This window comes from Phaethon lepturus, unplaced genomic scaffold, assembly GCF_000687285.1.
Source record: "Phaethon lepturus isolate BGI_N335 unplaced genomic scaffold, ASM68728v1 scaffold10054, whole genome shotgun sequence".
NCBI classification, from domain to species: domain Eukaryota; kingdom Metazoa; phylum Chordata; class Aves; order Phaethontiformes; family Phaethontidae; genus Phaethon; species Phaethon lepturus.
Window position 1 is genome coordinate 112,238 of NW_010536977.1, and position 12,958 is coordinate 125,195.

The 12,958-nt window shown below is 43.4% G+C and overlaps 1 protein-coding gene across 1 annotated transcript in view; it reads left to right on the top strand.

Annotated features, from left to right (window-relative positions):
• Window positions 1-11,955, top strand: part of LOC104620188 (metastasis suppressor protein 1-like) — a gene marked incomplete at its 3' end in the record, with an annotated part of 110,742 nt that extends 98,787 nt beyond the window's left edge. The window contains exons 13-16 of the mRNA XM_010286333.1: window positions 1-159; window positions 8,961-9,155; window positions 11,266-11,430; window positions 11,793-11,955. The exon at window positions 1-159 is cut by the window's left edge and continues 7 nt beyond it. Of these exons, the coding sequence (XP_010284635.1) occupies window positions 1-159; window positions 8,961-9,155; window positions 11,266-11,430; window positions 11,793-11,955 (682 nt within the window). The remainder of the gene's footprint in view (window positions 160-8,960; window positions 9,156-11,265; window positions 11,431-11,792) is intronic.
• Window positions 11,956-12,958: the final 1,003 nt, after the last annotated feature.

Genomic DNA, 12,958 nt, shown 5'->3' on the forward strand with positions numbered 1-12,958 from the left:
CACTCACCTAGTTCACACTATCGCTATCGCAGCTCCAATCTGCCTCAGCAGGCACCCATGAGGCTGTCCAGTGTGTCCTCCCATGATTCTGGATTCATGTCCCAGGATGCTTTCCAGTCCAAATCGCCATCCCCCATGCCACCAGAAGCACCTAACCAGGTACGTGCAAGCATGAGAACAAAAACCTGAGCGTGAGCTGGACTCTGTAACTTGGCTCACCTTTCACAAAAAGGATCTGGTGTGGTTTTGGGGTACCTTGGAGTCAGGTTAAACACTTAGGGTAAGGTTTGTCTCACTGCACTTCATCCATCTAAAAGTTGGGCCTCTAGCTGGAGTGATTCATGCTGCTTTTGCAGTTAGCACTGAAGATAGGGATGAGTGTCTCTTGGGGGATTTGGTTTTCACTCTGGCCCTGGAGGGAGCCTAGATGCCTAACTTTCAGATACCTACAGACGAGAAAGAGCAAGAAGTCCAAGAGAGAATAATATGCACTTTACCCATGGAGGTTACCAGTTAATATCCTGCACAGTGTGCAAGTTGTTAGTATCTGGTGGCTGTTTACTGTTTAACGTCAGGTACCGGTGCCAGAACAGCCTTCGACAGCCTTAGTATTGATAATGGTGGCTTCAGCATCAGAGAGATGACTTTTATTCCTCTCCTGCAAAGGGCCTGGAATATTCAAAATGCCATTAGCAGTGTCATATGAAATGGGTTTTGGCATTTTTTATGACATCCCTTTCTGTGAATAGGCTTGCTCTTTTTAACTCTCAATTGAGCACCTTGCAGAAATAATGTTTCTGCATGAAAATGAGAGATGTTTTTAATGCTTTATGGAACTCATAAGAAATGAGTGTTTGTGTAGTTATATATGATAACGTCCTGAATCCAGTCAAACTAAGAGGATTTTACTATAAATATAAGCAATATTATATAAATATTGCTGCTCTATTTGTTCATGGCATCATTCCTATAAAAACTAGCAGGCCACCTGCAGGCAGAGGTTTGCATGCCTCCATGGCATGTATCTTTCAGCACCTGAATTCTCTTTTCTGTTTTGGAGTTTTTTTACAAGTAACACGGCAGCTGAAGTATTTTTTAAACAACGCTGAACTGCCATCTCACAATGTAAATCCCAGTTACAGACTGAAGTGGACCTAATATCCTTTTGTTGAGTGTGACTCATTTTTAATACACCCTGAGGTCAGTGGAGAAAATTGTCCTTTAGTTTAGTAAGTGTAGTTGCACACCTGTTCATGTGTTGGGGAGCAGATGGTTTTGTAGGCATGGTTTTAATTCTCACAGTCAACAAGCAGCCAACAATTTTAGTGTTAGCAGTTACCAAGTGTCACGTGCACACTTAAAGCTACTCCTAGACCACCTTTGACAGCACACAGACCCTTACATTTTGCAGAACATTTAGGAAGTAGCACCCTTAGTGAAATTTTTAGGATATCTTCCGAAACAAACACTGGTTTATTTAGGCTTGGAACACGTTCTCAAGGGAAGCTCAACAGTTTTTTAATATATTTGCCTCTTTCATTTTAATAGAAATACTTTCTTTTCAAATGAATACATCTTCTGTACTGTCCCCAGTCTGGACACACCAGGATTTTTTTATAGATGACATCCTGAAGAACTTTGTGCACACGAATAAAATGAAAGTTTTGTTTAGATTGGCTATGGCTAACCTAAGTGAAATGCAAAAAAGTAAATGAGCAATAATAAAGTAAACTGGAATAGTAACAAGGTAAGGAAGCTGACTTTTAAGATACATACATCAGTTATACAAGCTAGCATCATCTTTGGTTTTCATAGTATCCACTGCACCTGCATAAAAGGGCGGTAATCTACATGATGGTGCTCTGCTTGTAGACAAGGATGTAACTTTGCAATTGCCCTTAGCATGGCAGAAAACCCAACACCTCTTTTTGCAAAGTCCCCTGTTAAGCAGGAGAGAGAACTTAGGCTGGTAGCAGCTGGCAGAACATCCTGAAATTTGATGGGAGTCATGCTGATTTACACCAGCTAAGTTCATATGCTTTCACTCCATTTTAGAAACTGTCCATAAAGCTGCAAACTGATCCAAGCATCACTTGAGCTATTCATGAGCTGTAGAAGGCTGCAGCAGTGTGGCATTGACTTGACAAGTGTAGCGTGTTGATATAACAAATAGGTACATGCTGTGTATGTCTCTAGTTCTGTATACCTTTACACAGAGGAAAAGGTAACAGATCATTGCCTGGCCGCTTCATCTTTGCTTAAGTGTCTTGCTTTGTTTGTTCAGCACTAAGTAAATTGTGTGTGTTGTGCTGACAGATAATTGTGATTGTGAGCTTACCGAGAAGCTGTTCAATTTACAGCGTTATTTCATGTTGTGTGTCTCTAACAAACTGACAGATCTTCCTCGTGGTATTGTGGTTTTGAGGCTCGGTGGTGCGTGGGGAGGAGCAGCGATATGGGCTGCTGTTTCTAAAACACTGATGTAATTGTTTGTAGTAGTGACACTGAGAAAGCAGAAAAGCAAGCTCTGGAATCAACAAAGGAAATTAAAAGCTATAGATCGTGCGCAGGTGGACGCTTTGCTGATGTTTGCTAGATACACACTGTGGCATCTACTGGGGCAACAAAGCCCATTTTCTTTTAATAATGAATTTAAAAAAAAAAAGTAGAAGGGGGCTACATAAAATTCCCATATTATGGGAATGAGAATATATGAGCTATGTGAAGCTTTTATGCTCTCAGCTACATTTTAGACAAGCAAGTGTCACTGAAAATTAAACTGAATTTATTCAAAATCACAGATTGGGGGAAGGAATCTCAAACAAGAAATAAGTAGGGATTTATACAAGATAGAGACTATACCAGAGGAGGGATGACTGGCAAAAGGAAGTCTGCTTTTCAGCCTATAGTTGCTGAGTACTAAGTCTTTACAGTTATCACACTCTGCATAGAAGATGAGAAAAAGAGCAATTATAAAACCAGATTTTGCCCTTACACTGGTTTAGTACGATCTCTTTTCTGCAGCGTTGCTGTTAACATCACTGGGAGTAAAAGTATTAGCCTGTAACAGATAGCTGTACATGTGGAAAGGTCACTGTAAAATGCTTCAATCTTCATTAGGCAAGTAATTTGGGTATATCTGAACAGCTGGAAAAGCATCACAGGTCTCTTTCTGGAGAGGAACAGTTTCTCTGAATGCCAGATTTGAGGTTAGCTGTGGCCAGTGTTGCCCATGGCATGTACTGACAGCATGGAAAGCCCTTCTGACAGACCGGCCGCTGGGAGCACGGAGTAGGTCTTGGATGAACATTGAACACGGCTGGTGCTGCTAGACCCACACATTGCTCTGTGTAGTAGACAAACTGAAGTCTGGGACTATCTGTGATCAAGTAATATGGTAGTAGTACAGTTATGTTTGATCTAGGGGGATAATAATAGAAGGATTCACTGGACTTGCAGTGAATATGCACGGGGGAAGCAATTATATGGTTGGATTTTAGAGGCTGCTTATGACTTTGTGGGGATGAAAGCAAGGGGAGAGAAAGAAGCAGATGAAGACGAGAAAAAAACTGTTGATGTGCTGTCAAACAGCAGAGGACTAAGTCTTTATTGTTAGAATATTCTGGAAATAGCTTTCCCTGAACAGTGAAGTAGAGGGAAACTGAATGTGGACTTGCTTCTGCATGTACAGATTAGCAAGTTGCTTTTGAGGAGACTCCATTGCTTGAAATACCTTGAAATTAGAATAGGGTAAATATATCATTACAACTATTCAGTTTTCCATGTAAATTAAGAAATGCTCCCAAATCAGACCTTAAAAAAAACCCCAATGAACCAAAACAAAAACAAAAAAAACCCACAAAAATAACTGAAATGCATCTGTAAATTATCACCAGGTATTTGTTTCTCCTAAACTTCCTTTTTTAAGTTAAGTTTCCCAACAGGTATTCCCTGACTAGAAAAGAGGGGTCAGTAGAGAAATGTTCCTGGAAGTGAGACAAATTGAGGAGGTGTCCTTGAGTCACTATCCAAAGTTTTTTGAAAGGTAACAGAGATGTCTTCCACTGACTTTAGAGGGACATTGGACCAAGTTCTTCATTAGGATTTGGTCTCCTGGGAAACCCTTGCCCAGGAAGCTCTGTCCAGTAGTTGAGGAAGGGAAGGGGTTAAGAAAGCAATACTATATTTGAATGGAAAACGTAGCAAACAAAGGATGCAAGTAATCCAAGATAACGCCAGTCTTTTTATAGGTTAGTAGGGCAACAGATGGAAAATGTAATCATACAGTCCAGTAGACTAAAATACAGTTTGGGTTTTTTTATATCTTTGCTGAAATTCATACATACCACACCAAGCAGTGGGACACTATCCAAGAACAAGCCATGGCACAATGTCTTAGAGGCCAGATACCAAGCTACATATGTATAATGTACATTTGAGGAACTGGTTGTTACTGTGCAGAGCACAGTTTTAGCTTTTTGCTGATACTGTTAACTTCAAGCTTTTTCTGAGAAGAGATGGTTTGAGAGCAGAGCAGAACCACCACTATCGCAACTATGGGAAAAAAAAATCTCCCAGGGTTAAAATAGCTAAAAAGAAAGAACTGATTTTAAAAGTTATTCAAGCTAAACAATCATTTTAAAAAGGAATCGACTAAAACAAGTTGAAAAAATCCAACAGTCAAATTTCTCACTCCATGGGATGTGGTGTAGAAATGCTTTGCCTGGTGTCTGCCTGTGTGTGTGTTCCCAGGAGTGCGTGTGCTGGTGGGTGTGCATCTAGAACAAGCACTCCAAAGTTTGGAGACTTTTTGCCCAAGCAGTAACTGTGCAGTTTCTGTTTTCAGCCCTTTGTGTACTTTCTGCTAAGAAATGAAGGGTGGTCTGTGCTTCCCACACCCGGGCCCAACCACTCAAGACTGTTTCTGCAGCCTTTGACCCTGCTGCCACTCACATTTTCTCTACAATTTTCCTTCAGGAGTTCAGTACTCTTCTGCATCCCTCTCCATGGTTTCCTCACGGTTGTAATCCTTTTTTAGCAAGACCAGATGCTCCCCTTCCCTGTGCCGTTTCTCAAGACGAGGAGACCCTGTTTCCCTACCACCATCTCTTGCATCTCCTTCAACTGCCAAGGTGTTTTCCCCATGGCATCTTGGTTCATCCTTTGTCTAGCTTTGCCTGCTGAAAATAGCCACGCTGAGTTAGTCGGAGAGACCTTTCTTTCATCTTTTTTTCGCCTTGGAGTCACTTTATTGCAAAAATAAGTTCACCTCTTCCAGTCTTTTTTCCCCATATGCCACAAATTGAACAATTCTTTGCATCGTCAGAATTTGCATTTTTTGGCTTTTTTCCATCTATTTTCTATGTGTGCCTTTGTTGCTAATACATGTCATTTATGACCCATTTCTACCATTACTAGACATAATCTTGTGAAGTTTCTGGCTTGTAAACAGGAATAGGCTATCAGATATAAACTCCGAATTCTCATTTGTCATCGCTGGGAGATCTGCAGGAAACAAGGTGGCATGATGCTGTATGTGGAACTCAGACCCTTCACTGTCTCTCCTGCCATGTGCAGAGTATGCAGACCCAGGAGGGTCTTTCAGGCCATAAGCATGAGGTTTCAGAAGGCATTTTCATCAATTACATTTTTCTTCTCATCTTTTTTTCCTTGCCAAAGTGTAACACTAGTGTGAGTGTTCTCATGGGGCTTCTTAAACAGTTTCTTTTGCTGAACTACCTGGAATGACAGGCAGAACTCTGTAGTTTTAGTGTAAAAGCTCATTTTCTGTAATGTATTTTTCTCTAAGGATAGAAGAAATAGGCTCATCTCCATTTAGTGTACTGTAGTTATGTCTGGTGGTAGACCCAACTGCAGCTCATGTTTGCCAGTATTCCTTTTTTTTAGCTGTTTTCCTCCTGTAAAAGGAGTTGCATTAAATCAAGAACGTGACAAGTTCCACAAAACATGAAGCCACTGCATCATCCCCACTGCATACTTGTCACTTTACTCCTTAACAGCTACATGTCATTTGTTGTAGTTTCTTCTGATCTTCTGTTCACCTCAACTCTTACTGCACTTTGAATACCAGCCTTGTTAGCTGAGCTTACTTGCACCCTAAACACATTTGACAGGTCACCCGTAGGTCTGACCTCATGTCAGCATAAGATAGGGTATGTGTTATTTGTGTAAAATAATCCACCACATTGCAAGCTTTTAAAAAATTTTTAACAGCCTTTGCAAAGTTTCACTTAAGTTCACAGTTTGCTTATAAGCTCAAGATGCTGATACTGTAGTGGCTTCTCAACAGCCCCAGCAGTCTTCACCAAAATCCTTATGGCGATGGTGTTCTGTCTCAGGAGACCGACATCTCCTTTTCCTAGGCAATTAGCTATACATTCCTTATACGTAGCTTCCGGTAGAGCAGTGAGACCACTTCTGGGTGTTAACAGTACGTACTCCTTTACACTTTTATCCAGTTATCTTTTTATTGCAAACTCATCTCAAGATCTCATCTAAGGTTAACTGATGAAATTTTATTTCAGACGAGATTTCCCTTCCTCTCCAAAATGTCCTTGAAATCCGAGGCTTTGCTACACGAACTTGATACAAGAGCGCATTCTTTCTGCTGTCATAAAATAAAATGCCGGGGATATCCTTGGATAGACTTGCTTCACAGGTCTTGGACTACCAAAGGATGAATTAGCCTTGCTACTGTTGAATTTCCTGACCGTGAATAGAGCTCAGTACTGCCCTGACAACTTTGCCGGTATTCTTGACCATTTATTTCCAAGCACCCGGTTAGACCTGCACGCACACCCCTGCTGAGGGATGCCACTCTCACGGCGGAGATATATTGTAGTTGGTAAAATGGTCGACGTGGTTATTCCCTTGGCCTGCCTGTAGGTGAATTAGATGCTGTTGTAGAGGTCTTACAGCAGCAAATGTACATATAGGCGTGCACTGAAAATTGCAAGAGAAGTTCCTAGCTGGGAGCAAAATGTTTGAGGTGTTTGATGGACACTCTGTGAGCTTTTTCCTTCACTCGCCATCCAAGCCCCTGATGTTTTCTCTCTCTGCTGTTAAGAGAAAATGGGTGGCAAGCACATGCCACCACTTAGCACTCGGCAGAGTACATGTACCTTCATATTGGCTGCTGGGCAGAAAAGTTTGAGTCAGTGCTTTTGGTGTATGCATGCTACCTGCAGAGGCACATGCGTACAGATAATGCACTTTGGAACCCTCCAGTTTGGGTAAGTATTACTTCTTTCTCTGTTCTATAATATTTGAACTCAGATGAGCTTTTCACAAGCACTTTTGCAGATCAGAATATCCGAGAACTTGTGAATGTAAGTGACGTTTGCTGCTCCATGTTTTAAATCTAAACTTTGTGTCTTTGAAGTACTGACGATCTGCTTTTCTGTATAAATCAGTTGTCTCAGTATATTGCATGTTTGGACCGTAGGTGCCCTCAGCTCCCTCAGCTTCTTGCTCTGAGACAGCTAACAGAATTGAGACGCTGAAATTGCAATGGGGAGTTGAGATCGCTGCCTCGATTCCCTCATTCTCAAGCAGCGTGGCAAGTTCTCGCATTAAGCAAATGGCTTATTTTGTTTCTCATAGATTTCCTGAACATTAGCAATGGTTTTGAGCAATTTCTAATTGATTTTTAAAACCCTAACCCTTTGCTTCTCTCATCCTTCCCTCTCTCCTGTGTGTCTCTGTGTATGTGCTTTTTGTCTTTTTTTTTTGTGTGTTTTTTTTTCTTTTTTGATGGCTTGTGTATCCTTTCCCTGCGTTGCGGTGCTGTTTTATGCTGCAGAATTCGTCCAGCTCTGCCTCTTCAGAAGCCTCTGAAACCTGCCAGTCAGTGAGCGAGTGCAGTTCCCCCACCTCAGTCAGCTCAGGCTCCACCATGGGGGCTTGGGCCTCCACAGATAAGGTGAAAAACTTCATCTCAAAGACATACAAACCTACTAGCTCGTTATCCAAACCCAGCAACATTTGGACAAAAAAAGACCCGTGCATGGGACGCAGCCAGGATTCCTCTCTGTGAAGATGAGAATAGGAACTGTTGCACAGCCCCTTAGAAATGAATCTGTTTGAGTAAACCACAGCAACACTTGCCTTTAGACTAGCTGCTAGGGGGAAGCTACAAATTGGGCGTTTTACAGAGGTAATTTTCAAAGAAAAGCTCATTGTACACCTTTGCTACTCAAAGAGATTGTGGAACGCTGCCCAAACCCAGCTGGTTGCCTAACAAGGAGCCTCTTGCCCAGGTTGTGCTGTTTGTGGCTTCTCCCCTCTCTCCCTTTAGGCAGCACACATTACACTGGGCAGCTGGGGTTTGGTTTTGACCAAAACAAAAAGGAAAACAAAACACACATGGTTGGAATAAATTACGGGGGATACATTCTGAATCGGGGGAGGAAGTGATGGCGGTCTCCATTCTCATCTGGTAAATCCTTGCTGTTGTTTGTTTCTTTTTGTTTTTCTTCCATATCGTCACACAGCCCGAGCGTGTCATGTTCGAAGGCTGTATGCTTTTCCTCTCTGTCCGGCTACATGGAATAAAGGCCAGCAATGCAAATGCCTCCTGTATTGGAAATGTTTCGTTTCTGTGTCTGCAGTCTGCAGGGTACCTAAATTGCAAAGGCTTTTTTTCACAGTGTGCTGCTTTCATGGACAGAAGGCAAAGCTGCTCAGCCTGGAGACAATGACTGCTAGATTGATGTCTGAAATTTGTTATACCAAATAACAATTTTCAAGCAATCTCACTTCTGAACCAAGCATTGTATCGATTTTCTGTTGTTTATTTGCAGCAAAGCTAAGATTTTTCTTTCTTTTGTTTTAAGATACAGAAGTTTTCTCCCTAGAACATCAGAGTCGCAGTATATTTTCATATTCATTCTGTTTATATTAATTTCTCTGTTTTGTTTGTTTATTTGTTTCGTTTCCAGTTGTCTAATGGGTTTTATCACTGTAGTTTATCAAGTGACCCATCCGTAGCTTCAGTTGGTGCAGGTCCTTTCCCTCATTTCCCGCCTGTCTCCCGCGCGTGGACTCGGGCTCCCTCAGCCCTCCTTCCAGACTACGTTCATTATTACACCATTGGGCCAGGCATGTTACCATCATCTAAGATCCCTAGCTGGAAGGTTTGTGTTCCTTTTGTTGTGGCAGTCCTCACCTCCTCATACCAACAGCGTGCGCACGGCAGTTGTTGCTACCTTTCGATCCATGTAATTACTCGTTGATTTGCTCTGTTTAATATCACTCTGAATGGGCACTGCATGGTGATAATCGGAGAGCTAAAATCCCGTAGTGGATATTTCTGAATGACCTTGTCTATTCTGGCACTGCCTAAAACATATTAAAGCTGACAACACGTGGGTAGGAAGGAATACTTTAACTCTGGAACGTTGGTGGAAGCACTCTGGGCTCTATTCAGCGAGAAAAGAGCTTGTTTAGCACTGTCAAAGTGCTCACGTGAGCAGGGAAGTGGAGGCTTGGCATCCAGTTGGCCTAGTGAAACCATACCTTGAACGACATGATATTCTCACTGCAGCGGCTGTGCTTGGCCCCCACTTTGGCCGTAGGCAGCCATGCTCTTGTAGATCCAGCTGGAGTGGTTTAAGGCAGCGCTCGTCGCCGGGCGAGCCGAAGCGATGACTGAAGCTACCCTAGCTTTCTGCCGCAGACTGAAAGGGCTCACCCAGCTTGTTTTGCTGTCTTGGGCGAGACCACCAAAAACGTCAGTTCTTTCAGTTGCTCCAGCTGGATCTGCAGGGATCTTCCTTGGCATCAAAACGTCTCTGCTCTGCCAGAGCCTTGACTCTCATCCCTGCCAGGCGATTCCCCTGGGGTACTCTGCCTCAGAGGAAGGGGAGGTCTTTGTTGCCCTGAATTTTCACAAGGCTGATGTGCAGCTGATAGTAGCTGCACAAGTCTTAGATGCCTGTGGATGGTTATATGATACTGCATATACACCATGGGACCTTCTTACACATGTAAATTGAGATACCTTCTGCAGCTCCCCCTGATCTCTCTCTCCAGCAGCTGGAGACTGTTGAGACATGGACACAGGGTGGCCACAGTGGTCCTGGGGCTTCAAGGTCATTGGTTGTGTCTATGCTAGAAGCATTTTGCCAGTATATTTCACAGCAAAACACTTATAGCAAAGACACAGCTGTGGAGGCAAAGCAGAGTTTCGTATGTGTAATAAACCCAAAATACCGATCTGCACAAGGGGCTTCTGTCAGTACAGCTGCCTTGCACTTCTCATACCCGGGGCTGAGACACATGTCAGTAAAAATCTATAGTGTGGTCTTAGCCCATCGTTAGTTATTTACCAGAAGGCTGTGCGGAGGCTGCCCAGCAGCCAGCTCCTGCCAGTGATGGGGTCTGTGCCCCGTTCTCATGCACAAGATGTTTCTTCTAGTTTTATTTTTAAATCGCCCCTTGTGTTGGTGAAGGAAAACTCTCTTAGGATTGGGCTTGCCCCTGCAGCAGCTCGCATTTGGGGAGCTGCTGCTTAGCAGCGTTTCTGCATCCCAGCACAGGTCACTGATCGATCCTGCTCTTTGTGTGCAACGTGTGGTTTCTGGACACCCTCAGGACTTTGCTTAATAGAGCCCTGAGTGAATATAGCCCTCGTGGCCTGAGGAGTTTCTGTTTCAAATTTGGCACCAGTAATTCAGAGTGAAGTTAGTCTTTCTTCAGTACATCGTTATTACAAACTAGATTTCAGCTAGTAAGTAAACTAAGAGATTACTTAGAGTAACTTGCTCCTTTAATGCGTATCAAAAATCTGTTCAAGCCTAATTTTTCAGAGTTGAAGACTTGCATAAGTCTAGTAATAGACTAATAGTAGAGCTTGTGTACATCTAGAACAGCTACGTTCCTGATTGGACATTTGTGTATATTTTCTACTGTGGGCTAGTGATTTTTGCATTTGAATTTCTGAAAATACAGGCTTTAACACAATGGAATGTAATTTTGAGAAAACAATAATATTACAATGTTAAATATCTTCATATAAGAACACTTAGAATAGGGAATTTATGAGTCCCTTTAATCATGGAGAGAGATTTTATAAGTTGAGTTTTTTAATATCCTCAAAATTAATTTATTTATGGCCTTATTCAGAAAGGCATAACCAGTTTGATACATTAACTGTTGCATTAAAATTGTCCTTTTGCGTAGTTTAACTTGTAATTAAAGCACAATTACTGATGAAAGCTATCACTAACAAGCACATTTCCTTAGGACTGGGCCAAACCAGGCCCATATGATCAGCCAATGGTGAACACATTGCAACGTCGCAAAGAAAAACGTGAACCAGATCTCAATGGAGGAGCTCAGAGCGGACCACCCATGCCCCCTGAGGAGGCCCAGAGACCTCGGAGCATGACGGTGTCGGCTGCCACAAGGGTGAAGCGCTAATTTTGAATACACCATTTGGTGCAAAGGAAGTGGATGTGCTAGCTCCTGCTGGCTTTTTTGCCGTGCTTCATGTTGGCACGTGTTGATACGACAAGCAGGACTGGTGTGGTGTTGGGGTGGTCAGTGGAAGTGACATGAGAATGAGAGAATATGCTGTTGGGTATTGGCATTTGTAGAGCAATGGGAACCAAAGAAGCGCCAGTTTCTTTGAAGCCCTAGTAAATGGTTGGACACAATCCTGTTGGGTTGTGATGGTGACAAGCTCTGCTTGGGAGGACAGACAGCTAAAAGTCGGTGAAGACTGATGAACTCTTCTAGACATACTGAGTCTCCTTTCTATGTGTAACCAGCAGGGTGAGGAGATGGAGGCCTGTGAGGAACTGGCGCTCGCTCTGACGAGAGGGCTGCAGCTGGACACCCAGAGGAGCAGTCGGGATTCCTTGCAGTGCTCCAGCGGCTACAGCACCCAGACAACAACTCCGTGCTGTTCAGAGGACACGATCCCATCTCAAGGTACCAAGAGATGTTCTTCTTCAGAGCGTTCCCAGCCTGGCCATCATACACTCACCCTGCAGTGCCAAGGAGCTGTATTCCAGCAGCTGTTGCTCACTGGTTTTGTAGTCAGCTAGGGAGAAAGGGATGAACATTGCTGTTGTGAAGTTTCTTCCAGCTTGGAGTGCAGCCTGGATTTATTAACTGAGTAGAAACCTGGATTGCTGCATGGTGTACTGAACAGTCATATTTTCCTGTGCATTACTAGAATGAGTTTTAGCTTAAGGATGCTACCATTTAAAAGAAGATGCTGGAATTATATTTCATAGGTTAAGCAGAATGACACTGGTATTCCATAGAATCATAGAATAGTTTGGGTTGGAAGGCACCTTTAAAGGCCATCTAGTCCAACCCCCCTGCAATGACCAGGCACATCTTCAACTCGATCAGGTTGCTCAGAGCCCCGTCCAACTTGACCTGAAATGTTCCCAGGGATGGGGCATCTACCACCTCTCTGGGCGACCTGGTCCTCTGTTTCACCACCCGCTTGTGAAAAATTTCTTCCTTACACCTAGTCCAAAGCTACCCCCTTTTAGTTTAAAGCCATTATCCTTTGTCCTATCAATACAGGCCCTACTAAAAAGTCTGTCCCCATTTTTCCCATAGAGGCCCCCTTGAAGGCTGCAGTAAGGTCTCCCCAGAGCCTTCTCTTTTTCAGGCTGAACAACCCCAACTCTCTCAGCCTGTCTTCAAAGAGGAGAGGTGTTCCATCCCTCTGACCATTTTTGTGGCCTCCTCTGGACCTGCTCCAACAGGTCCATGTCTTTCCTGTGCTGAGGGCTCCAGAGCTGGACGCAGGACTCCAGGTGGGGTCTCACCAGAGCGGTGTTGAGGGGCAGAATCCCCTCCCTCGACCTGCTGGCCACGCTGCTTTGGGTGCAGCCCAGGATACGGTTGGCCTTCTGGGCTGCAAGCGCCCATTGCTGGCTCCTGTCCAGCTTTTCATCCACCAGGACCCCCATGT